Here is a 27,782-nt window from a genome sequence, read left to right as displayed (position 1 = left end):
ACAAGGGTGTGAATATCAGGAAGCAGGGATGATTGGAAACCATTTTATAGGCCTCCTGCACACAGAAAAGACAAATGAAAACCTGTGAAAAAAAATATTTGCAACTTATATGCTTAATATGTAGGGCTACTACTGATTGAGAATAAAGAGATCAGAAGGCTGATAGAAAAATGACTGAAAGATATGCACAGACGGTTCACAAAGAAAAAGAATTGAAAATGATTCTCATCCTTGCATATACCAAGTGAAATAAAATTAAAGTACCTTGAGATAGCATACGTCTCATCCACCAAGATGGACAAAAATCCAGAAGTTGACAACAAACTGTTATAGCCAAGACGTATGGGGAAACAGGCAATCTTATAAATTGCTAGTGTGTATAGAAAATGGTAAAAAACCCCTTTGGAGGAAAATTTCACAATATCTGGCAAAATTACATGTGTTTTTTTACTCTTTGCAATAGCAATCACATATCTAGGAATCTGTCCCAAAGATTCACTGGCAAAAGACACCCAAATATCCATCAGTAGGGAGTTGAATAAACTAAGGAATGGCCACATAACGAAGTGCTACTCAGTTGTAAAATGGAGAAAGGAATAGTATTGATACAAATATAGATAAATGGACCAGCAGAATAGGGGACAGAAGTCCAGAAACAGACCCTCAAATATATGGATGTTTGAATTATGACAAAGGTGGCATTGCAGAGAAATGGGAAAAAAGATCTTTTTAATAAATGATCCTGGGTCACTTGGATAGCCCTAATGAAAAAAAATGGAGCTTAACTTCTCACACAATGCAAAAAAATCAATTCCAGATGGAGTGTGGCTCTAAATGACGACTAGACATCACATAGAATATCTCATGACCCTGGGATATTGACATACTGAACTACATTAAAGTTAAGCACTCTCTTCATCAAAGTCACCTTTTAAAAAGTGAAAAGACAAGCCACAGAATGAGAAAAGGTATTTGTAATTCATGTCCAATATAGGAGTTCATATTCAGAGTTTGTGTGTGTGTGTGTGTGTGTGTGTAGAGAGAGAGAGAACTCCCACATATCAATAAGAAAAGTATAGACAACCCTTTAGAAAAATAGGCAAGAGGCTTGAACAGGCAATTCACAAAAGAGAATACCCACATGGTCAATAAACATATGAAAAGGTGATCAACCTTATTAGCAGTCAGGGAAGTTTAATTAAAACCACAAGGAAGTGCCACCACATTCCTACTAGAATGGCTAAAATTAAAAAGACTGGCAATGCCAAGTGAAGGCTAGAATGTGAAGCTATTAGAGTTCTCATACATGGTGGACATATTAGTTGCTGTAATTACTTGGAAAACTGTTTTGCTTTTCCTCCTGAGGTTAAGCATATGCATGCTCTATAACCCAGAAGTTTCCCTCCTGGATATTTACTCAACAGGAGTATATTCATGTAAGCACAAAAAAACAGGTTGATAGCAATGTCATTTTAATAGTCAAAACTAGAAACAGCCCAAATGAGATGTAGAAAGTAGAATTAAGAAATTGTGGTATACTCGTATAATAAATATAGTGATAAAAATGAGTAAGCTGTAGTGACAAAAACAACATGAATGAATCTTATAAACATATTCTTGAGCCAAAAAGTGAGGTGTGAATGAATGCATACTATATGATTCCATTTATATAACACTCAAAAAGAAGTAAACCTATCTATGGTGTTAGAAGTCAGGGTAATGGTGATTACTTTCGTAGAGGAAGGTGGAGGTGGTACTTGGGTGGGGGGTCACAAGGAGGATCCTGGGGTCCTAGTACTGCCTATTTCTATATCTGGTGTGTTTACTTTCTGCAATTCATTATGATTTATCTACTCAGATGTAAGTACTACATGAATAAAAATGTTATAAAAAGGGAATGTGGAAGCTCTACTGATAAAGGAGTGATCTGTAGACAGTGAAAAAAAGCAGGCTGCAACATAGTGTTTATATTATGCCACATTTTTGTTTGGTTTAGAGCATGCCAGCTCTCTGCTACCTTTCAGGCCGTCCCTGACTGGTTATTACTCAAGCCCCAGGCCTTGACCCTCTCTTCTCCCTGTAACTTAGTTTTAGGGTATTAATTTCTGATTTCTCTGCTCGTAGTTCTTACCCCAGCTCCAACTTTTCACTTGTGTCTCTATTTCAACATTCTGGGCAATAGTTCTTGTTGATTATATCATGGTTGACACAAAATCATCTTGTCTAAAACAGACTCATCGCTTTTTCTCATGTTTAAATAAACTACCATTCTAATCTTACTATTGAATGGTTTCACTGTTCTCCAAACCTAAAATATTTGAGTTATTGTTGACTTAATCTTCCACTAGATAGTCTGTAACTGTTGATCATTTCTTTTCAGCATTTTAAAATGCTTTATTTCCGTTCACAGAGTTACCATGATAACATCTCATTTGGAAAGCTACAATAGGGTGCTTGCTAGTGTCCCTGACTTCACCCCTTACCTGCAAATATCATGTTGCTGAAATGTCACTTGGAGAAAATATTCTAAAATTATATAGTTTTGATGGTTGTACAACTCCATAAATATACTAAAAGCCACTGAATTGTACACTTAAAAGGTGAATTTTACGGTGTGTGAGTTGTATCTCAATAAAGCTATTATTAAAAATAGAAATGTCATTGAGAGCATGTAGTGATTTCATATCAGATAAATCTCACTTTTGGTTTATCATCCAAAGCCATTCATTATATCCAACTTCATATGTCCTATCCAGTCTTATGCAGTGTGTCAATAGGTAGGCTGAGCTGCCTGATGAGAACATCTTCATATTCTAGTAAATGCTTTTGTATATAAGGTAATAATCTTATGAGAATAGTTAAAGCCAAAGATGTTATCACGATTTTAAAATTGAGGAAACTTGATTGGATACAGAATGATTGATCAAAAGTCATAAGGCTGGTCAGTGGCAGAGCTGGTATTGGAATTTATTTCAAGTTAACAAATGTTGATGGAGCATCTTTTACTAGGCACTGCGTGGTGCAGTTAGGATATAAAGATATATTCCAATCCTCTGGCCCCATACTCAGAGAATTTACTTAAGGTTCTTATTTTATGAATTCTAGTCTCTCTCTGCCTCTCTGCCTTTGCTAGTCTTCTTCCCATCTCTAGATTGCTTCACTGCTTTTGTCCATGTTGTTTTTCCATTCAAAGCCCATCCAAACTCTCATTATGAATCTCTTCCTCACTAACCTTCTCTGACCCTTCTTTTACTTTTAATTCTTTGGGACTGGGCCAATTATGTACAGTAAAACTTGCAAAAGCCAGAATGTGTGTAAGGCAGAAACCCGTCAAATATTTTCCACTAAAGCTAGCAATAGAAAAGTGGCAAGACTGTACCCTGTCGAAGGTGGAAAACTTGCAAGACCTGGAAAAACAAGGCAGTCCTGTAGAGTTCAAGCTCTTACAGGTTTCACTGTCTATATAGTCTATACTACACACACACACACGCACACACACACCCCTCTGTTGACTAACCACTCAGCTACTAACCAAAAGGTCAGTGACTGGAGCTCACCAGTTGCTCCACAGGGGAAAGACCTGACGATCTGCTCCCATAAAGATATCAGCCTAGGACTCACTATGGGGCAGTTCTGCTCTGTCCTATTGGGTTGCTATGAGTCAGAACTGACTCAACGGCAGACAAGTTACACATGAATTAAAAAAAAAAAAAAATGAGGACACTCTACTGATAATGGAGTGATCTGTAGCCAGTGCTACAGCTGCAACATCGTTTTCTTTAGTTGGTTGCATGCGTATTTATCACTCTAACTGACAGAAAATTTCTCAAAGACATAGATATCATCTATAAATTTTAAAGATGTCATCTACAATTTTTTTCTGTTGGTGCTTAGCATAGTTCTGGGCTCTTTGATACTTAGTAAAATTATGTTGAATAGGAAACAAAGGCCATGTCTTGATCTTTAATCTACTGTCTAGTTTGGAAGACCAAACACATGCAAGGGTCACATCTGTGCACAATTGTAAAACAATATATCAACTGTGCAAAAGTTAAAAACTTCAGGCTGAATGCATAAATGGTCCTGATGAGTTGTTCTGCTACACTGTAACTGAAATGTTGCAGTTAACTCTGATCTTCAGTTCCCCTGTACCCTCAGTAGCTGATACCTTTTTTTAGCACCTTTAGTTAACCATTTGCTAGCTAATGGTTAGGGTGATTGGGCACTAGTATTTTCTGGAAGGGAAACCCTGGTGGCGTAGTGGTTAAGAGCTATGGCTGCTAACCAAAAAGTCAGCAGTTCGAATCTACCAGCTGCTCCTTGGAAACCCTGTGGGGCAGTTCTGCTCTGTCCCGTAGGGTCACTCTGAGTTGGAATCGACTCAACAGCAACAGGTTTGGTTTTTGATTATTTTCTGGAATGGGAACAGAATACCACTACTGGCCTCTCCTCTGTTGTTAGGTGCTGTCAAGTTGGTTACGACTCATAGCGACCCTATGGACAACAGTACAAAACACTAACTTGTCCTGTGCTATCCTCACAATTACATTAATATCCCTGGGCCCATTGCTGCAGCCACTGTGTCAGTCCATCTTGTTGAGGGTCCTCCTCTTTTTCACTGACCCTCTACTTTACCAAGCATGACGTCTTTCTCCAGGGACTGGTCCCTCCTAATAACACGTCCAAAGTATGTGAGACGAAGTTTTGCCATCCTTGCTTCCAAGGCGCATTCTGGCTGTACTTCTTCTAAGACAGATTTGTTCATTCTTCTGGCAGTCCGTGGTGGATTCAGTATTCTTTGACACCATAATTCAAAGGCATCAATTCTTTAATCTTCTTTATTCATCGTACAGCTTTCACATGCACAGGAGACTTTTGAAAACACCGTGGGTCAGGTGCACCTTAGTCCTTAAAATGACCATCTTTGCCTCTCCTCTAGTATACTCTTAATGTCGGTGGACCATTATAACGTACTGTCTCTACAAGATGGTGAACCATCCTGTACCTCTATATTTTCATAAACTTTGTAAATAAAGGTGAAGCAGTGAAAAGCCTTAAGAGTAATAAGCAAAGGAAATGGAAGTAGCACTTTAAGTCATTAGAAAATACTGTTTGTTGGAGTTCTCTTGCCTCTCAAATATCTCACTTGTACTACTGATTTTATATCAGTTTAGATGGATGACCTATATCTTAGATACTTATCTCCCAGTGTTCATCTGTTCATTTCAAATATAGGCTCTGTGTCATTCCTGAATCATAATTATTATAGTCAAGATAAGGAGAATTAAAAATACTCAATTTTTCTGTTGTTTTACAAGGCACAGTTGGTGGATCTGAAATCTGAACTGACAGAGACTCAAGCGGAGAAAGTTGTATTGGAAAAAGAAGTACATGATCAGCTTTTACAGTTGCACTCTATTCAGCTTCAGCTTCATGCTAAAACTGGTCAAAGTGTTGACTCTGGTACCATTAAGGCAAAACTGGTAAGTAGTTTGGAGGGTGACATATATTTACATCTATTTTGGAGGACGAATAGGACAATTTTTAATGAGGCTTTTTTAATTGTAGAAGGTAATACGTGCTCACTGTGGAAAACTTAGAAAACACAGATAATATAGATTATCGTGATCATCCACAATTTCACTACCTAAGATGATCAGTGGTAATATAACCAACTGATACTTAGAATTTTTTTCCTTTTTAAAAACGTGTATAAATATATTTAAAAGATTATGATTATAATGTGTAAACAATTTTTTACCCTAGTCTGTTAGGGTTAAGTTCAGCTGCATATAACAGAGATCCCAAGTACAATTGGGGTTATTCTTGCACAGTAGTAGAAGTTATTTTTCTCTCAATTAAAGAAGCCTTGAAACAAGCAATCAGAGCTGATATGGCAACTCCACTGATATTAGGTATCCTGGTTCCTTCTGTCTTTGTGTTCCACCATCTTTAGCTCATGGTTTCTATCATGATTTCTTCATGTCTAAATTCCAGGCAGGGAGAAGGAAGAATCTAAGAGAAGGTTAAAAGAATGCTTCCTAGTTGTGTTAGCCTTCTTTAAAGAACTTTTTTATGAAATCTTCCTAAACAATTTATGCCGAAATCTCATTAGCTATCCTGATCTGAATGCTGCCATCTTAGTTGGGCACATAAAAAAAAGCCAAACCCATTGCTGTTGAGCCAATTCTGACTCACAGCGACCTTATAGGACAGAGTAGAACTGCCCCACAGAGATTTCAAGGAGTGCCTGGTAGATTCGAACTGCCGACCTTTTGGTGAGGAGCCATAGCTCTTAACTACTATGCTACCAGGGTTTGCAGTTGGGCACGTGGCTACTACCTCCAATAAAATTGGAGTTCTGTTCATAAGGAAGACGGGGGAAGTGGAATTAGGTGCCAACCAACAGCACATTCTTTTTCTCTTAACGTGTTAAGCATTTTCCCTGCCACTGAATGTTTTGTAGTATCTGTATAATGTTCCATTGTCTGAATTTTCCATAATTAACCATTGTCCTCTTAATATAAGTTGCTTAGATAGGAATGTTTGGGGTTTTTTTTTTGTTTGTTTCATCTCAATTTAACCTCGTGTACTGAGTGTGTGTACTATGCACTAGGAACTTTGTTAGCTGTAGAGAACACAGCAATAGATAAGATAGTATTCCTGCCCTCACATAGCTTGGGAGAGGCAAGAGATGAAATGATGTTGATGGTGAGAGAAATGCGTACTTGAGTTTTAAGTTTTACTTGTTTTCAGTTCATGCTGTTTGAATACTTAATTCTAATACTAATATGTTAGAATTTATTTAAATGACTACATTCTCCTAGAGCTTTGTGTTAAGTGTGTAGTATTGTATGTTATAATTTAACATATTTGCAATGAACTATGAGTCTGGTCACCTGGCATTTATTCTTTGTCTTCCAAAGGGCCAGAGTGTGAATTGGGACTATTACCTTGATCTCTGGATATTAGTTTCTTTGTGTATAAATGAAAGGATTAGACTATGTAATGTCTAAAGTCATCTTAAATTCTGGAATTCCAGGCATCTAAATTAGAAGTGTTGTTCTATTTGAAGGAAATAAAAGTCAGATGATAACTGCCTCTTTTGGATATTTGATGTTAACATTGAGCAACAGCCTACATTTTCATTAGAAAAGAATTTATCTGAAATTTTAACATTAGCTTTGAGGTAAAAACACTGAAGTTGGTATATTGACTAATCCTGATAAACATTTTTGTCTAATACAATAAATACGGTTACTGTTGTTTATGGATTTAAAAATGTATTCTAGTGAATTTTACAACAAAATGATATTCAATATGTGAGGGTTTTCCTTGTAATGATTATACCACTAGTTAAATTCATTTGTTTGACATCTTTCTAATTATAAAACTTTTTTCTTATATCTTAAGTCTGTCCCCTCTGTGGAGGAGCTGGTAAGTATGCCGTTTCTGCTTCGCTTTAATATGTCATGCTGAAGTGTTCTTAGTGTTTTATCTGCATAATACATGTTGTGACTCTTTGTGTTTGAAAATGGTGTTTATGATGGCCATTTTTTTAGGGTGTAAACACCTGAAAAGTTCAGTGGTGATCCATTGCTCTTTTCTCACTGCATGTTTTAAAGGTTTGTCTTTTGTTTGTGATTTATACCCATTATTTGCAAAGCCCATCAATTTTTGGCAACTTCTGAGCCCTGTAACTTCCTCATACCTCTACTCAGAGGAACAATTGGTTTTTCCACTTGAGTGTACTGAAGATTTACTCAACAGGCCTAGCTACCACCCCTCCCCCCCAAGTTTCTATTTGAATTTATTCCCAGAGAAAGAATGTGCATGTTGGTTTCTTATTTATCCACTGCATGTATTATAGCTTTTCAGCAGTCTTGAGAATATTTGTGTGATCTTTGAAATAACTGAATTTTGAAACCCTTTGCCAGGTATTACTTTAGAAAATAAGAAGATATAAATTATTAGTACTTTTATCACTACTCCAACCTAAATACAAAGTGAACCTCTTGGTTGTTACCTAATATAAAACATGTTAACTAAAATATTTTTTTTCCTTTAAATTTAAAAGTGATTAAGTTCAATTTCTTTTTTTTTTTTTATTCTTGTTTGCCTCTGTTAAGTTTAGGCAAAAGAGCTTGTCAGACTTGTTAGGGGTTTGAATCATTAAAATGAAGTGATAGCTTAACGTGTTTTTCAGATTTCGTAAATATAGTATAAATAGCTCATTAAAGTAATTAAAAGTGATAGTCCTCAACATAAAATTTATTTAGGCAATAAACCAAAGAAATTTTGGCTTCTAGAAACTCTTTTCTAAATCAAACAGCATTAGTCTCAATAAATGTCATAAAAAAGGATTTTTGTGTATGTTATCCAAACTGTGGTTTCTTTTGAAACTGATACCAGCCCTTTTAGGAAATAGATTCTGAAATAAATTGAGATTTTTATAATTTCAAACGTGTAAAAGGAGGATTCTAGATTATTCTTCAGATCCTTTAAAGACAGTATCTAGAAATAGTATTTTAATGGTTAAATTTTTTACAGAAGTTGAAAAACCCTGGTGGTAATCATCCTTCCATTTGCCACATACATAATAAATATTTTTAGTCAAAGAAGTGGTAAATATATCCAGCATTTGATAGTTTCCTTAGTTTTTTTTACCCTGTATATTATTATTTATGTGTGTGTATTTAAGATTATAGTATTCATTGCATTATATTTGAATATATTATATACTGATGTTGGACAAAACAGTAGACCATGCAAGGCAAAAGGTTAAAGTAGTACCAAAATATATTCCATGAATTGCTAGGAATGTGCTTAAATTTCTTTCCCAGCTTCTCAGTATGCAGAATAAAAAGGGAAATAATTATTCAAATAACCAGTGGCCATGCAATAGAAAATAATTTGCTTCTGAGAAACATTTCTTTCCTGGTGCTAAGGTAGATTTTTATTTAAGTGTTCGTAAAGGGGACATTGTGGTGTAGTAAACAATGTCTTCCACATCTCGTCAACACATATTTTTACTGGGCTCTTTATTCTGTAAGTCAATAAAAGCAGTTCTGCTCAGGATAAATGCAAGTTTGTAGTGTTTGGATGGTTTACTTGATCCAGAAATGACACCTAAAATGTCTGCCAGGGCCTGACCCTTTATTCAACTCTCAGAAGGGTTTCGTATGGCCGTACAGTTTGTGTGTGTGTGTGTGTGTGTGAATTTGAATTTGACTATCTTTAAACAGTATTTTGTACCTTCCATTTTCCACTCTGTTTGTCTTGTACTTGCCTATCTGTTCTGTGCTTGGATCCTGAAGGCATTTACATGTGTAACACTTGATCTATAGGAATACACAGACTGTACTTTTAGGGCAAATTGAACATTATTTCTCACATGTAAACTTGTGATAAAAATTTGATGGCAAAGATCTTGAGGTTATATCTCTGACTAACACCTATAGATTGACATATGTGGACTATCCATCAAGTGGTGCACAGGATGGAATCCTCTTGTGAACGTTAAGAATGGATGACCATCCTACCTCTGTGGAGGTGAGGGAGGCCAGTATTTTCCTGAGAAAACTGTTCTGCATCCACTTTAACATATAGATGAATGGATGAGCCACATCCCAAAGTTCACTGATAATCTACACCATAGATATGCTTATCTATAGAAATTTCTCCATGTGTAAATGTTTTAATGCAGCTGTTACCAGTATTTCTCCATAACCATAACATTTCCACATAGAATGAGAAATGTCTCATCTAATTTAAGTATTGTAAGTTTCTTATCCTCCTCCAAGATAAATTAGCTATAAAATGTATCTGTAACTGAATGATTTTGACTTACTTTATAAAATTGTTGCATTAAAGTCAGCCACCAAAGTGATTTTCATTTTGGTCTGGTTTCTTGAGTCATTTTTAGAAAGTAATATAAAGAACAGGTTCAAATATCCATTGAAACCACTCCTATTAATATCAGCTTAGAGAAGACTACTTCTCTTTCTATCCTCAGTATCAGGATGCCCCAAGGCATGCAGTTATCTAGAAGACTTTTCAGTACTAGTTAAAAAGAAGAGGATCCAAATCTTTGTATGCCATTTTATAGCATCCAGTTCTTTGTGTAGCAATGAAGTGGCAATTTTTACTATATGCTTTCATTGTCAGTATTATAGACTGTGTGGTTTTGTGTATTTTAAGGAACATGAACTACTGAAGAGTCTTAAAAATATTTTCATTAAATTATATATTTTTAAACAATCCTAATAGGAGAGAGAGCTTGAAGCAAACAAAAAAGAAAAAATGAAAGAAGCTCAACTTGAAGCTGAAGTGAAATTGTTGAGAAAAGAGAATGAAGCCCTTCGCAGACATATAGCTGTTCTCCAGGCTGAAGTTTATGGGGCCAGATTGGCTGCCAAGTACTTGGATAAGGAACTGGCAGGAAGGTATGTAAAAAATGGGTAACTTTGTACTCTTAGGTGACAAGTTGGCTCTTATATTTTAATCTTTTGTGCTAAGTGGAACATTAATCTTCATCCTAAGAATTATTTTAAAGTTGGTTATAGTTTATTGTTGTTAAATTAATATTGATAGCATTGTATATTACAGATTTGCTTATCCATATTAAATACGTATGACTAGGTTTACACACAGGCATGCACACACACACAGTACCTTAACTTGAAATACTAGCAAGCCTATAAAGCAGCATTTTTTAGCCATTTCTTGCCTTGATACCATGATAGATGATGTTTACATGTACATCAGAACTTTCATAAGGAACTCTTTCTGTGATCACTAAAACCGGACCTTTCTTGCCTCTCAAGAAAATGTGTTATAATTAAGTTAATGACAATAATTTTATCACAATTATATATAGGTTCTGCCTGCTTTAATTTTTTTAGGTAAGTTATTCATAAACTTTGGTGATTTATTATTAGTACTAAATCATTTTCTGCTCATTGTTTTAATGTCACATTAAGAACTGATGTGGATATGAGCAGCTGATATTTGACAAAGGCCCAAAGTCAGTTAAATGGGAAAAAGACAGTCTCCTACAAATGGTGCTGGCATAACTGAATATCCATCTGCAAAAAATGAAACAAGACCCATACCTCACACCATGCACAAAAATAAACTCAAAATAGATCAAAGACCTAAATTTAAAACCTAAAACGATAAAGATTATGGAAGAAAAAATAGGGACAATGCTAGGAGCCCTAATACATGGCATAAACAGTACATGAAACATTACTAACAATGCACAAACACCAGAAGAGAAACTAGATAACTGGGAACTCCTAAACATCAAACACCTATGCTGATCCAAAGAATTCATCAAAAGAGTAAAAAGATTACCTACAGACTGGGAAAAAGTTTTTAGCTATGACATTTCCGATCAGCATCTGATCTCGAAAATCTACATGATACTGCAAAAACTCAACTACAAAAAGACAAATAACCCAATTAAAAAATTGGCAAAGGATATGAACAGGCACTTCACTAAAGAAGACATTCAGGTAGCTAACAGATGCATGAGGAAGCACTCATGATCATTAGCCAATAGAGAAATGCAAATCAAAATTACAATGAGATTCCATCTCACTCTAACAAGGCTGGCATTAATCTGAAAAACACAAACTAATAAATGTTGGAGAGGTTGTGGAGAGACTGGAACACTTATACACTGCTGGTGGCAATGTAAAATGGTACAGCCACTTTGGAAATCGATTTGGCATTTTCTTAAAAAGCTAGAAATAGATCTACCATATGATCTAGCAGTCCTACTCCTTGGAATATATCCTAGAGAAATAAGAGCCTTTACACGAACAGATATATGCACACGCATGTTCAATGCAGCACTGTTTACAATAGCAAAAAGATGGAAGCAACCAAGGTGCCCATCAATAGATGAATGGATAAATAAATTATGGTATATTCACACAATGGAATACTACACATTGATAAGGAACAGTGATGAATCTGTGAAACATTTCATACCATGGAGGAATCTGCAAGGCATTATGCCGAGTGAAATTAGTTGCAAAAGGACTAATATTGTATGATACCACTATTATAAGAAAAAAATTTTCTTATAATATTGTATGATACCACTATTATAAGAAAAATTTTTCTTATAATAGTGGTATCATACAATATTAGTCCTTTTGCAACTAATTTCACTCGGTATAATGCCTTGCAGATTCCTCCATGTTATTATAAGAACTCAAGAAATAGTTTAAACAGAGAAGAGAATATTCTTTGATAGTTACGAGAGTAGGGAAGGAGGGAGAGGGGTATTCACTAATTAGATAGTAGACAAGAACTATTCTAGGTGAAGGGAAAGACAACACACAATACAGGAGAGGTCAGCACAAGTAGACTAAACCAAAAGCAAAGAAGCTTCCTGAATAAATCAAATGCTTCGAAGGCCAGAGTAGCAGGGGTGGGGGTTTGGGGACCATGGTTTCAGGGGACATCTAAGTCAATTGGCATAATAAAATCTATTAAGAAAACATTCTGCATCCCACTTTGGAGAATGGCGTCTGGGGTCTTAAATGCTAGCACGTGGCCATCTAAGATTAATCAGTTGGTCTCAACCCACCTGGAGCAAAGGAGAATGAAGAACACCAAAGACACAAGGTAATTACAAGCCCAAGAGACAGAAGGGGCCACAGAAACCAGACTACATCATCCTGAGACCAGAAGAACTAGATGGTGCCCGGCTACAACTGATGACTGCCCTGACAGGGAACACAAGAGAGAACCCCTGAGGAAGCAGGAGAGCAGTGGGATGCAGACCCCAAATTTTCATAAAAAGACCAGACTTAATGGTCTGACTGAGACTAGAAGGACCCCGGTGGTCATAGCCCCCAGACCTTCTGTTGGCCCACGACAGGAACCATTCCCAAAGCCAACTCTTCAGGCAGGGATTGGACTGGACTATGGGATAGAAAATGATACTGGTGAGGAGTGAGCTTCTTGGATCAAGTAGACACATGAGACTATGTTGGCAGCTCCTGTCTGGATGGGAGATGAGAGGGCATTGAGTGTCAGAAGCTGGCCGAATGGACACGAAAATAGAGAGTGGAGGGAAGGAATGTGCTGTCTCATTAGGGGGAGAGCAACTAGGAGTATATGGCAAGGTGTATATAAATTTTTGGATGAGCGACTCACTTGATTTGTAAACTTAAAGCACAATAAAAATTAAAAAAAAAAAACTGATGTGGAACAAATACAATTTATATCATCTCGAAGTACATGTTTTCTAATAGTTTTTTTTTTTTTACCGTATTTACAGTAATCATTTTGTAAAAAGAAACTGTCATTAGAAGAAATGTCTTTGTACAGTTAACCTCATCTGAAGGCTAGTCTTTCATAATATCAGGCTGAGTTCAATGACCTACCTTGATTGTACACTAAACATGAAACACATATTAATTGATATTAATCTCGTAATTTTTTAGATGTATTTGAATTAAGTATATGATTCAATGAAGTCTCATTCATTTTTGTCTTTTTAGCTCTTTCCCTAGAAGACATGTCCTTTTTAAAGTTTTCATATCATTGTAAATCTGAGAGACATGAGGAGGATCCTGAGTATTAGTTTTATTAACCCATTTTATTACTAATTGAGATTTATGCAAGAGCTGCTGATGTTCAGTAATTCTTTTGAATTCTCTTTTTGGGGGGCATAATGAGAAAAACTAACTGAATGAATTTTTTTCCCGTTACGAAGGGTCCAACAAATACAATTACTAGGACGAGATATGAAGGGACCTGCTCATGATAAGCTTTGGAACCAGTTGGAAGCTGAAATACATTTGCATCGTCATAAAACTGTTATCAGAGCCTGTAGAGGACGTAATGACCTGAAACGACCGATGCAAGCACCACCAGGCCATGTATGTTTGCTCCAATACCACTTCCTGCTCAACCTCTTCTTCTCTTTAGTTAGAATTCTATTCTTTTTTTTTTTTAAACTCTAGTAGTATTTAAAACCTTTATTTAAAAAAGTGAAAATGGAATTAAATTTATTTGAAACAGATACATATTTAAAATTTCAATAACCCTTAGAAATTTCAGTAGCTCTTCAGAGACTTACTAATTCCCTGAGAGTGATATTTCTAAAGACGGTGAGCCATTGCTAACAAACATATTGGTAGTACTTTGAATCATATTGGGCATGCTTACATTTGTCTAAAGCTGAGCCTAGAGTATGTGGTCACACTGATAAATTGCCAGATATTTTTGAGAAGCTGTTAAAGGGTAATTTTGGTAAGTAAAGGAGCCCTGGTGGTGCAATAGTTAAGCACTTGGCTGGTTAACTGATAGGTCAGCAGTTCGAGCCCGAATCCATCAGCAGGTCCGCAGGAGAAAAGGTCTGGTCATCTGCTCCCGTAAAGATTACAGCCTAGGAAACCCTCTGGGGCACTTCTACTCCGGCATATAGGATCACTTTGAGTTGGCATCTGCTTGAAACCTTACAACAAACAACAACAACAAATCCAAATATAGATTTTGAACTAACATTTACACCTGCTTGGTCTTGAATTAAGATGGAATTTGAGATCTGTGTCTAATTGTCTGCTTCTGTCACCTCCATTTACAGAAGTTTTCTATCTTGGTAAATCTTTACTAAATTTCTTTACAACAGCTGCTTGATAATACGAACCTTAATATAATGAAAGCATGTCTGTCTTTTACCCAGTAGCTCTTATATCTTAGTACAGATAAAGTATGACCTTAACAAAGTAAAATAATGTGTTTCCTGTGTGAAACGTATTGTAAGAAGAATTGGTATGTACATGATGTTTGTGGGAGAGGAGTAGGGATGGCAATAAGCACTTATGCCACTGTCTTCTCTGGGATATTAGTGATCCCCATTAACTTCTAGGTCCAGTAGATTTGGGAAATGGAAAGGTTAAGGTAGAAAACAAAGTAGTTTGTATTGGGTGTGTCAGGGTGATAAAAGCGTGATAAAAGCAGGCTTTGGAAAGTGGCTAAATATAAGGCCAGGAGTTTTAGGCAGTGGCCAGATGGCAACAGTTCTTCTATGCTAAATAAAAGAATTTGAACTTTAACCTGACATTCAGGAGTTTTAAATAAAATAGTGGACTTAATCAGATTTACACTTTATGACACTTTAGTGTGATAAAAAAAAAAAAGATACATTGGATTAGGGTCAAATTGAAGTCAAGGAGATAAATTAGATACTACAGTAATCTAAGGAGAAAATGATGAGGGCAGGAGAAAGTGGAATTTGAGAGGAATGACAGGTTTGAGAGAATTACTCTAGCTCAAGAGAACTCTGACTAACTGCTTTTGGTTAAATAGGTGAGTAAGAAGGAGAAGTCTAGGTTAGTGGTTTGGGCAACTGCGTGAGATGATGGCATTCACTGATAAAGGATATGAGGAAAAGAAAAGTTTTGAGGAAAACATGATGAGTTCAGTTTTAGACATGTAGTGCCTGAGCTGCGGACATCCTGGATATATCCAGTTGGACACCTGACTCTTAAATTCAGGAGAGAAAATATGAGTTGAAGAAATATTAGGGGAATCATCCATCTATTATAGTTAAAACCATGGAATTGATAAAGGTCACCCAGTGAATGTGTACATAAGGAGAAAAGAATAGGAGAACAAGGATGAAAACTTCTATGGAGTGAAGGATAGAAATGGATCACCAAAGAAAGGAACCTGAGATGGAGCTGTCAGCTGTAGGCCACTTAGGAAAGTAGTGTGATGGGTTGTGACTAAAAGGTGTTCTTTGAATGTAGCAATATTGGTTGCCAGTGACCATAGAGAAGGCTGTTTCATTGGAGTAGGTAGGGGCAAAACCGCAATTACAGCCATTTTATGTGGGAGGTAAGAAGGGAGATATGGTGAGGATGAACTTTGTGTGAAGGTTAAGAAAAGTGGAGGAGGGTAGTAGCTGGAGAAGATTGTGGGTAGCTGAAGGGAAGAGATTTGGATTTTTTTGTTTTATGTATGGAGCAAGGCCCTTTATTTTAGAGGTAGACTGCAGAGCACTGAAGAATAAAGAAGTAATTAATGTTCCAACTGGAAATTTGTTTTTCAGTTTTACAGATCAATTAAAATGAAGATCTTTAAGAAATTTTTCAGTGAAGATAGTTATCTACTTTTATTTTTTTGAACCTATTTGTTCGTCAATTAATTCCTTGCAATAATTTCTTTTATACTGTTCTACAATTTAAAAAGCGTATCAATATTAAAGAAATTATTGATAAAAAGGTGAGAAAATCATACATAAATTTCATTATATTAACAGAACAACTGTTTTCATGTTTCCATTGTATCTATTAGTCCTTTGATAAAATTTTCTTAATTCTATACTGTGAATCCATCCAGGAAATTAAGATTTCTAAATGCAAGTTATATAGCGTGGTTTTACTCCATTTGGTGTATTATATGGTAATATTAACTTTTCTTCTTTTTTTCCCCCAATTAAGGATCAAGACTCCTTAAAGAAAAGCCAAGGTGTTGGTCCAATTAGAAAAGTTCTTCTCCTTAAGGAAGATCATGAAGGCCTTGGCATTTCAATTACAGTAAGAAGTAGTGCTTCCAGTCTCCTTTTCTGCAGTCATCTAGTATAAGCATGTTCTTTTGTTGGGTATCATTGGGGAACAAAATGTTCTGGATATATTTTCTCTAATAACAAAGTTTATCCTCATGGTACTATCACTTATGTTTTATGTAAACTTTTTTTTTTGCATGTAAATCTTCCTAACAACTGCTAAATAAACCTTTAGTAAGCAGGGTTTCACATTTTCATTATGACCCAGGTCATAGTTCTGTGCCATGTACTGTGATGCCTCTAGAAGCCTTTGGGAATAACTATAACTTTTCTTCTCTGTTAAATGGCTCCAAATTATATTGCTTTTCTTTGTTAGGGTGTGTTATCGTTCTCTTCTCTCATTTCTTTGCTATCAAATATCACTGACTCTTTGGTATATATTCTTTTTTTTTTAATTTGGTGTGTTTGTAAACCTTGGGCAACATTCCTGAGAGTACATATATTTGGAGCCATTTTGCCTGTATTCTAAGTGCATTGTTCCAGCTGAATAGTAAGGTGGCTTTACTCCAATTTTTGTTTGGTAATATGTAGGTACTGCATAAATTCATTTGTTTCTGGTATTGCTTAATGTAGGAATATTTCTTATAGTAAAAAATTGATCTAGTAGGTATTTATGGAATACCTGTCTTTTCTAATACACTGCCCTCAAAGAGCGTAAATTCTACTAGGAGAGATAAGATATACATATACATACATAAGTAACTACACCGAAACCTATGAGAGCTGGAACTTGATGGAACTGCCTTGTTATTCCTGGTCTTGCAAGTTTTCCATCTTTGACGGGGTATAGCTTACCACATTTCTTTCACTCTCCATTAGTGGCAAGTATTTCATTTTCTCTGCCTTACATAGGTTCTGGCTTTTATTGTATAATGTAACAGAGAAACTGATAAGTACCAAATACTGTATTTCTTCAATTCTGTGTTGCTCATTTTTTTCACATTTTAACATCTCTGAAATTGAAGTCCATCTTATTATCAATTTGATTATTTTTGTGATATGTAAAATAATGGTTTGTCTTACCCTACTGGTAGTGATTTAGGTTTGATAAATTATAGTAGTGCTGTGGACTACTGAGACTTAAATACTCATTTTTACTAAAAGAGTTGAGCCAATTACAGTTTTTTGATTTTTGTTTTGTGTGGAGTTTTTTTGGAGACTCTGGAATGTGTTTTAGAAAAGCACATGTAATTAATAATTTTACTCAGAGCTAACTCTTTGGTAGTTGTCATAACTTATTTTCCATTACTTAAGTAGCAAATAAGATGTCACCCAATATTTATAGAGACAGTATAGGTGCTTATTGAGAGATATTTTTAAGAAAATGTTTTATGTCTATTTAGAATAGCCTGCAACTATATTTTTCAAAGAGTGAATTAATTTACTGCTCTTTGTTGTTGTTAGGGTGGGAAAGAACATGGTGTTCCAATCCTCATCTCTGAGATCCATCCAGGGCAACCTGCTGATAGATGTGGAGGGCTACATGTTGGGGATGCTATTCTGGCAGTCAATGGAGTTAACCTAAGAGACACAAAGCACAAAGAAGCTGTAACCATTCTTTCCCAGCAGGTAAGCTCCCTTTATGTAATTAAAATTGTGTCTATCAAGTGGTTCTTTTTGAATCTACTGTATATACTTCCCTAGAAAGTTTCTCAAGTAGTAAAGTGTTATATATATAGTATGTAGTTCTCTTTGATTTGCAGTTTTTATAAAGACATTCAGCCAAATTTACCAAAAAAGATTTTGTTTGCTTTTTTCCATAGCTGTATAGATGGCACTGCGGGGGTTGGGTATAACTTCCAGCAAGTGACTTAAGTCCTCTGTGCTGCAGTGTCCTCATCTGTGCAGTAGGGGTTGAAATAGAGTTGTGAGGATTAAGTATGTGTAAGAATAGGACCTGGTAATTAGAAAGCAAAACATGATTAATGTCTAAAACACTATACAAATATAAGGTACAGGCAATCCCTGGATTATGAACGTGTTCTGTCCCTAAATCTGTCTTTAATTTGAATTTGTACTTAAGTCATAACAGGTACAGTTCATGTCTAACGTCAGTCAGTCAAATGTTTCTTTTAGTATGTAATATATAGTGTACCTTCCTGTGCTTGAAAAACATTTAAAGAAACACTTTCAGATACACTAAAACATCTTTAACATAATAATACAGTAATAGTGATGTTTTGATGCCCTGTTTGTTATTACAAACCGTTGTATACGTACCTTGAATTTTTAATATAGGCTGTACAGGGGTTGATTTGGAACTATAGCTTGTACATACATTGGATGTTTATAACTCGGGGACTGCCTATATTATACATTAGGCAGTGCTAGAATTGGATTGATTTTATAGTCATAGATTGTTAGAACTGAAAGGGTCCTTAGGAATTATCTAGCCTAGGCTTCCTATTTAAAATTAGTGAACTGATGTTTGTAGAGATTAAACGGTTTACTCAAGGTCACAGAGCAAATAAATTTAGATTAGGGATTAATACCCAGGACTCATATTTGTTATCTAGTATACTTAAGATGTTTGTTTTGTTTTGTTTTTCCGTTTGAGAGGTTGCTAGTACATTGAGATGTTTGTTGGATCGTCAACATAATATGCCAAGTAGAATTGAATCTCAAGAGCTGAAAGTAAATTTATAGTTCATTTAGTTCAACTCTAGTGAACATCGTTACTTAAATAATTGCATTAAAGGAGGACTTGCCTGATGACCAAGTAGTCCATTCTGTTGTTGTACAGTTCTGATTCTTTTTTTGAAAGCTCTTTCTCAGAATTAAGCCTGAAATATGTGTCTTGTGATAACCACCTGCAGATCTAATTCTTCATCTAGAATTTTACTAACGATCACTGCGCTATCCGTTTATCTCCCCCAGAAATGGTATTTTTAAAGCATTATCTGATAAGGGAGATCTAAGAATGCTATACTAGCCTCTTTAAGGTAGCGTTTTTCCAGACCCCACTTGGCTGCCATGCAATAGCACAAGTGGGATGAATGGAAACTGGTGAAGGAACTACAAATAGGCATTTGGGAAACACTAAGTGCATATTCTGAGGCATAACCTGGAACTACTGGGAAAGAGGAGCACCAAAGAGACTAACTTAACGAGTAGTAATCAAAAATTGCTTTTCTGAGGAGAGTAGTAATCAAAAATTGCTTTTCTGAGGAAAGGTAGTGTCTTAGTTATCTAGTGCTGCTATAACAGAAATACCAACAAGTGGATGGCTTTAACAAAGAGAAATTTTATTCTCTCACAGTCTAGGAGGCTAGAAGTCTGAATTCAGGATGCCAGCTCCAAGGCAAGGCTTTCTTTCTCTGTCGGGTCTGGGGGAAGGTCCTTGTCATCAATCATCCCCTGGTCTAGGAGCTTTTCAGTGCAAGAATCCCAGGTCCAAAGGACGTGCGCCCCTCCTGATTCTTCATTCTTGGTGACACAAGGTCTCCCTGTCTCTCTGCTCACTTTTCTTATAACTCAAAAGAGAGTGACTCAAGATAAAACCTAATCTTGTAGATTGAGTCTTGCCTCATTAACATAACAGCCTCTAATTCTGCCTCATTAACATCATTAAAAAAAAAAAAAAAACCAGCTCCCATTGAGTTGATTTCGACTCATAGTGACCCTATAGGACAGAGTAGGACTGTCCCATAGGGCTTCCAAGGAGCATCTATTGGATTTGAACTGCTGCTGACCTCTTGGTTAGCAGCTGTAGCTCCTAACCACTGTGCCTCCAGAGCTCCCATTAACATCACAGAGGTAGGATTTACAACACATAAGAAAATCACATCAGATGACAAAATGGTGGACGTTCACATGACACTGGGAATAATGGCCTAGCCAAGTTGATACACATTTTTGGGGATACAATTCAATCCATAACAGGCAGACATAATTTTCAGAGAGTTACAAACATCAGGCTTGGGTATAGTGATTGTAGTCTCTAATTAAATGATAATTGTAACTGGGATTTTTTTTTTTTTTTTAGCATAAAAGAATCTAACTTTTTACTTGAACATTTAAAATTGTTATTAAAGAATAACAGTACAAATATTACACATTTAGCTTAGCATAGATAAAGAGCAAAGGCTTTAGAGTCAAATTTCTGTTTTTCTATTTACTTGTTTATCATATTGGGAAAGTTATCTGTTCTCTAAGACTCATTCAGTTTTTTCATTCATGTAAAAGACTACAATATGGTTATTCTGAGGATTGAGGGATATAATTTTGTTCAACAAATAACTACTATTATTACTAGACAAAATGCCTTGATTAGCGCTGTCTGGTTTTTAATGAAAGTTAACAAAAGCTTCAAGAGCTATTCAATAAGAAACAAGAAATTATGGTCTAGAAGTTTCTTGATTTAGTTAAGGAAAAGTTCGTTTGATGCCCTTGGGTGCAACTGCATTTATTTAATATCTGACTATTTAGATAGATTTGCTTAATTGCTGTGCAAAATAGAAAATGGCAGAATGACTTTAAACTGAACACTTGTTTTAAAATTCTATAAAAACCGAATAGTTGGGCATCCTTTTTTTATTTTAGGTCTATTAGCAAAAATATGATCAGTAGAAAGAGTTACTATAATGTTAAAGGGAAATTATTTGAAGAAGATTCATAAGGTTGGTCTAGTCCAACAGCTCTTTTCTTCCTGAGAGTCTTGAATTCTGTTACTTGCTGTCAAGAAGGGAGCTATATCTGAGGTGCAGCCTTTTTTCCCCATCCCAAAGAATTTGGGGATAGTAACTTGACTCCCTCATTTTCTTTCCCTGCTTTAGAGAGGAGAGATTGAATTTGAAGTAGTTTATGTGGCTCCTGAGGTGGATTCTGATGACGAAAATGTAGAGTACGAAGATGAGAGTGGACATCGTTACCGTTTGTACCTTGATGAGTTAGAAGGAGGTGGTAATCCTGGTGCTAGTTGCAAAGACACAAGTGGGGAAATCAAGGTGTTACAAGGTAAAAAAAAAAAATCACTCTAAAATTTATAAATTTTAGGCATATAATTATCAAATGTTCTCCACTAACAGTGTTTTAACGTTAGGGAAGCCATAGGAATGAATAACTTTCCTTTGCTTATAGTTTTATTGTACACTGGTAGCTATGTGAAAGTTGTATTTATATATAAGGTTTTCTAGATTCATCTTGGACTGTTAAGAAAAATATATTACCGGTTACTGGACTATAAGTGATCCTTGAAGAATAAATAAAACTGAAGTTTTTTAGATTCTAAAACAAAGATTAACATGTGTTTTAGAATAAATATATCTTAACATGATCTGCCTGTCTTAATACCAGTTCTTCTTTCATATGATATTATACACGAAGTATGAATAATAAAAAATAATGTGTTACTTATGTTAACTTTTATTGGGATTATTATTGTTATTTTTAGCAGATAATAAGTATTTTGAAAATTTCTCAGTTTTATGGTAACCCACATAAAAAAGCTCTTTGGAGTTCTCAATACTTATTAAGAATGTAAAGGCATCCCACCCCCAAGACTAATACCCTAAGACAACCTTCTAACTTCAAACTATAGACACCCCTGGAGGCCACCTTTCAGCCAAATAATAGACAGTGCTAAAAAGAAAAAAAAAAATTTTTTTTTTTTTTATATATTAAACATAACATTCATGAAGAATGTGTTCCTTAGAACAGTTGACTATAGGAGACCAAAAGGGTGACATCTGCCCAAAACCAAAAATGAGAAGACAGGGAGGGACAGGGAAACCAGACTAATGGAAACAGGGTATCCGTGGAGGAAATGGGGAGAGTGCTGATACATTGAGGGGATTGCAACCAAGGTCATGAAACAGTTTGTGTAAGAATCATTGTTTGGAAAATTAATTTGCTATGTAAACTTTCACCTAAATCACAATGAAATGTTAAATAAAAGAGTGTAAAGGCATCCTGAAACCAAAAATTTTGAAAACTTCTGATATAAAGAGTTTTTTGGTGAATTGAACTGCTGCCCTTTTGGTAAACCTATATGTTGTGAATTACCTACACAGAGACTGTAGTAGCAATTATTGTTCACTCTATGCATTTTGAACAAAACTACTGCAGCAGTATGTTAAAATCTTACATTGTTGGGCTCCCCTCATGGTTTCGTTTTCTTTCACAGTTTCTACTATTTTCTACTAGGATTAGAAGGCTTATGCCTTCCTTTTTTGCAATTGACGATAGAAGTTTTTCTGTCACCTGTGCAAGTTGCAGACTACTTAAGAGTGACTCAAATAACCAAAAATGTATGCTCTTCCGATACATCACTGTTAACTGACTTAAATCACGTGTGTTCATTGGTTATTGGTTAGCACATAGCCATACTTCATAGCTCACTAAATAGGTAACACAGTCAACTCTTATTTATTTGCAAGCCTATTATCTGTTCTGTACAGTGGGCTCAAACATAGCAGCGATACTGTGAGAATAACATTGGTAACACTTCATTCTGTTATACATAAGGTTGCTATGAGGCAGAACCAACTTGAAGGCACCTAATAACAACAGATTATCCAAAATTAGGTTTCAGTTTTAGCTAGATGTTGTCTTGCCAGCAAACTAGATTTTTAGTGATCAACCAGTATGTACCCCAGTGAACTGAAGTTAAATAAGTCTGAATTCAAATATGTGAAAGAAAAATACAATTCACAGTTCAAAAGAAATTTGCGTAAGTAGAATTAATGGATTTTACAATTGTATGTGTCAGTTCTAGGTCTCATAAAATACTTGGTAGGACATTTTATAAATTTTTATGGAAGTACAATAGATAGTGTAAAAAATTTTTTTACTATGTTTGATAGCTGATATAAGAAGGAAGAATTCCTTTGTCAGGAATTACTAAACTAAACTCAAAAAACAAAAAAATCAAATCTGTTGCCCTTGAGGTGGTTCTGACTCATAGCAACCCTATACTAACCCACTGCCGTCGAGTCGATTCCGATTCATAGCGACCCTATAGGACAGAGTAGAACTGCCCCATAGAGTTTCCAAGGAGCACCTGGCAGATTCAAACTGCCAACCTTTTGGTTAGCAGCCATAGCACTTAACCACTACGCCACCAGGGTTTCCCACCCTATACTAGTGCCCTTTTATTTTGCCTTTTATTATAGTTATTAATTACAGTGGCCATTCCTTTGTTTCTTATTCAATAAAATTGTAAGACTGAGTCTTTTATTTATTTTCCTTTTACTAGAAACTATCTGCTTTTGTTAATTTTTTTCTTTCAGGGTTTGATAAGAAGACTGTAACTAACGCACATGAAAATGGAGACCTGGGAACTTCGAGTGAAACTCCCCTAGATGACAGTGATTCCAAATTAGATGATCTGCACAGTCTGTATCATAAAAATTCTTATTAAATTGACTGTATCTCCAACAAGATTGTTAATCAAACTCTTCTGGATTGGGGGCACTAGGGAAGATGATGACAAAGATGATAGAAGATCAAGGGAGGCTGTTTGTTGCCTAAATGAAAGATGGTACCTCAGGGCTTCATGGGAGCAATGAATATTAAATGCATAATCCCCCCCACCCCATTTTCTGTGGTATACCATAATTAACTATTGCATGTAAAGCAATTTTGATTTTCTTAAAACCATAAGCACCAAAGCATGCTTTTCTCAAAAGGGTATTATTAGGTTCTTAAGTACCAAATGAAACACTGCTGTTTTATTTGGTTCCTTTTCCATTGAGTAGAAGGACACTGTAAACTGGAATTTTATAAGAAATAGCCTTTAAATACAAGAGAGTAGATGAGTTCATATGCTGTATTCCAGAATGTTAAATGTGATGTTTCAAAGGGCAGAAATGGACTCAGTGAATTGCAGAAATGTAGGTGTGACTTAATTTTTTTTTTTTTACTGAAAAAAAATTTTTTTTTTAATTTACTGTGCATCCTCATATCTACATCAGTTCTTTATGGTCATTTATTGTAACAAGTTTTCCTTTCAGCTTTATTCACTGCAGTACATATAGTTTTCTTTAAGCAATCCTGTATCAATCAATGCTGCAATAGAAATAGTTTCTGAAAAGTTCTTGCACATTTTACATTTGTTTTTACAAGAAATGCAAGCGAGTGTGAAATATCTGTTCTCAATTATGTTGATTTGTGTACATGGTACTGAAGCATTAATATTTAGTCTCAGATGGCTATTTTCTGGGATCCATGAAAGAAAGTTTTGTACATTTTGAGTTCTTTATAAAGTTTGTCTTGTGTTTATCTTGTTGGCACTTAAAGGTAAATTATCCTGGCAATGAAAGCTCCAATTTATTACTATGTGACAAAATACATTTGTATTCAAACAGCAGTTTTCTCTTAAAGTAACCCTGATTTGCCAATTATTTAAAAAGCTGGGGGCAAAAGTGGGCAAGATGTGGTGAGGAAATTTTGATACAGTAATTGTTTTGGTTGGATTTCATGTCATTGTGTACTTGACTAAAGCACTCTTCATATGCAAACTGTACGAATTTGCTAGTTCTCTTATCCCAGGATTAAGCATGGAGTGCCCACTCTCTTATTTACTGTTCTGCAGGCCACTGTACCCTTCTGGGCAAAGTCAGAATGTTGCATTAAAAGAGGTGATAGTTTTGCCAATATCACTGTTGTAAAGGATATACATTTAAGGAATTTTAAGTGAGAAAAGCCTTTTAGAACATTATCAGTATCTTCCATTTCTAATATTCAGATGTTACGTGATATAAATCACATTTTCTTGTCTTTCCGAGATGCACTATGTATTTGTTCGTAGATAAATCTAGAAAATGTATATACTTTATTTGGTGATTTAGCTATTTATAAATTTTGTTTTAACTCTTGCTCATCTATGGTTTGTTTTGAGTGGTTTTGTTCATCTGTATGTCACCATGTTAATTTGTAATAGAAGTACACTTCATAGTGTATATTGTTACTGATATTAAAATATTTTGTAGCATAATGTTGCCTCTAAGGGAAAGCTAGTATTTAATTGTACAACTGAATAAGCAAGTTACATGTTATTGTTTGCTCTGACAGGCTAGACCTCTTAAAAGAAAAAAAAAAAAAGTCTTCATGCATTCTCCCAACCCCTACACATACTGCCATGCATGGCATGAGATTTTCATGTTGGATCTTAGTGGGTGTATTCATTTACAGAAAAAATTGCCATTGTGGCAGATCTGAAAATCTTTTTTTGCTGGGACATGAAACCATGGTATTCTTATCCTCAAAAAACAGCCTGGAATGGGATGACCATTACATTTTTTTTTCCAGAGAATATTCTTTATCAAGTATGACTGAAACCTTAGGAAATAGAAGCTAAAACCTTTTGAGTTTCAAAAGCTGTCTAATGAGTCTATGAAGAGTTTTTTTTTTTTGGAGCCTTGAAATGGCATTTTTGTGAGAATGCTGTGTAATTTGAAAGATTGTATGAAATGCTTATGATATAAATTCCTTTCAGGGGCTGATAAACAGAATGGAAAATTTTCCCAGTAGCTTAAAATTCCACAGGTCAGATCCCTTTTCATTCCTGCTTCTCCTGGGCTTGTCAACCTATATTGGAGCACTGTTGGTCAGATATTGCTGTGAGCTTTCTGTCAGATATTTTAGAAAGTACCTGGTTAAAAGTTCTTTTTAGAATATATGGCCTTCTGGAGATGAACTAAGGATTATAGACTTTTTTTCCTGGAGGACTGAATAAGAAGCAGTTTTAATATTGCACACATGTAAGAAAGAAACTCATATAACTCAACCTTCTAGAACAAAACCAAACAGATGAGAAAACTAATGCAAAGCCATTTCAGTTAAAAAACAAAATACACACATGCACAAATAGTTGCAAAAAAACTTTCACTAGAACGTGAGAGTTGTAGGTACGTGTGTATGTATTTACACCTTGATCTCTAAAATTCTCTTCTACAGTATCTCTGTTATGAATTTGATGGAAAAGTGATATTTGGGCTATGGGAATATTGTTAAAGTAGATTTAAGAAAGAATCTTGGTAATTATAACTGAACAGTTTCAAAAGTTGCCACAGCTTGTCCTTGGTGCTGTTTTTTTTCCCCCCTCTTCAGCAGACTGTTTTTGTTTTGTTTTTATATTTAGAAACAAAAAGGTATATTGATTCATATGCATGTTGAACATTGTTTGACATCCTTATTTTATTATGTAATTGACTCTCCCACCTATCTAGTCTTCCACTTAGGGTTGGCCTCAAACCTATAGGACTTATGACAAATGTATATCTACTTAGGTTGAGTTTAATATTTTTTTATTAGCCTGTAAATAAAGATTGCATCTTCTACATTAAAATGATATTGATCTCATTTTTTAAAAAATAAACACTTTATGTTTCTTTTACATTGAATGTTTTGGTTTATTATTTCTTTCTAATAGCACCTCATATTTACACCAACATGCATAAAGTCTATGCAAAGGTTGAGCCCAGTTACTATGGTGGCTATGTGTGTGTGTAGGAATTAACTGTTTGATATTAGGAATTGTTTAATGTGAGTTAAAGACATGTTGGTTGGAAGGAACTGCCAGACCAACTGTGGAACCAATTTTCTGTTGAACCTTAGCAGATAGAGAAAACTCTAGTCATCTTGGCTTAATTTTGTGTTATACTGACAACCAATGTTTATCTCTATAAAGATAACATTGCTAAATAGAAACCAATCCTAGATACTATCTAAGGGAGGATATTCTTCCATTTTACATCTAAGCATGAATAATTTAGAAGCTCCCAAATTATCCTTAAATTAATTTTTAGAAATATTTGATTAATCCATTTTTAAGTTTCTTTGCCTCAGAAGTTTGACCTGTGGTCGTATATAGTTAACCTAAGAATGTGTGTGGGAATGCCTTTTCTTCACTAATGGTATTTGAGAGCAATCAGGAAGACGAGCTTACAAAATGGTACTTTAAGAATTAATATAAATCATATTAAAATTACTTGAATTTTGAACATTTAGAAATACTTAATTTTTGTCATTGATCTTGTTTTAGTGCTAACACTTACATGATTATTGTGTGTTGGTTTAAACTTCCAATTGAAGTCCTTTGGGAAAGAAAAAGCCCCTTTCCCAGGATATATCTGCATAGGATATTGTTGAATTTATGAAATTAAAAATAAAATTATTTGCATATTAATCAATCAGTGTTCTATTTTAGAGGGTTTTATAATGGTAACTTACAAATTACCATGTA

At 35.2% G+C, this 27,782-nt stretch overlaps 1 protein-coding gene across 2 annotated transcripts in view; it reads left to right on the top strand.

Annotated features, from left to right (window-relative positions):
- GOPC (golgi associated PDZ and coiled-coil motif containing) overlaps window positions 1-26,885 on the top strand; it is a 51,080-nt gene extending 24,195 nt beyond the window's left edge. The window contains exons 2-9 of one of the 2 annotated variants that reach the window (XM_003404258.4): window positions 5,319-5,483; window positions 7,414-7,437; window positions 10,270-10,445; window positions 13,739-13,904; window positions 16,473-16,568; window positions 18,002-18,166; window positions 21,373-21,553; window positions 23,827-26,885. In XM_003404258.4, the coding sequence (XP_003404306.1) occupies window positions 5,319-5,483; window positions 7,414-7,437; window positions 10,270-10,445; window positions 13,739-13,904; window positions 16,473-16,568; window positions 18,002-18,166; window positions 21,373-21,553; window positions 23,827-23,957 (1,104 nt within the window). In that variant the 3' untranslated portion in view covers window positions 23,958-26,885. The remainder of the gene's footprint in view (window positions 1-5,318; window positions 5,484-7,413; window positions 7,438-10,269; window positions 10,446-13,738; window positions 13,905-16,472; window positions 16,569-18,001; window positions 18,167-21,372; window positions 21,554-23,826) is intronic. The other variant, XM_003404257.4, reaches the window with a different exon arrangement.
- Window positions 26,886-27,782: the final 897 nt, after the last annotated feature.

Source organism: Loxodonta africana, chromosome 1 (assembly GCF_030014295.1).
Source record: "Loxodonta africana isolate mLoxAfr1 chromosome 1, mLoxAfr1.hap2, whole genome shotgun sequence".
NCBI classification, from domain to species: domain Eukaryota; kingdom Metazoa; phylum Chordata; class Mammalia; order Proboscidea; family Elephantidae; genus Loxodonta; species Loxodonta africana.
This window is presented reverse-complemented; position numbering and strand designations above follow the sequence as displayed.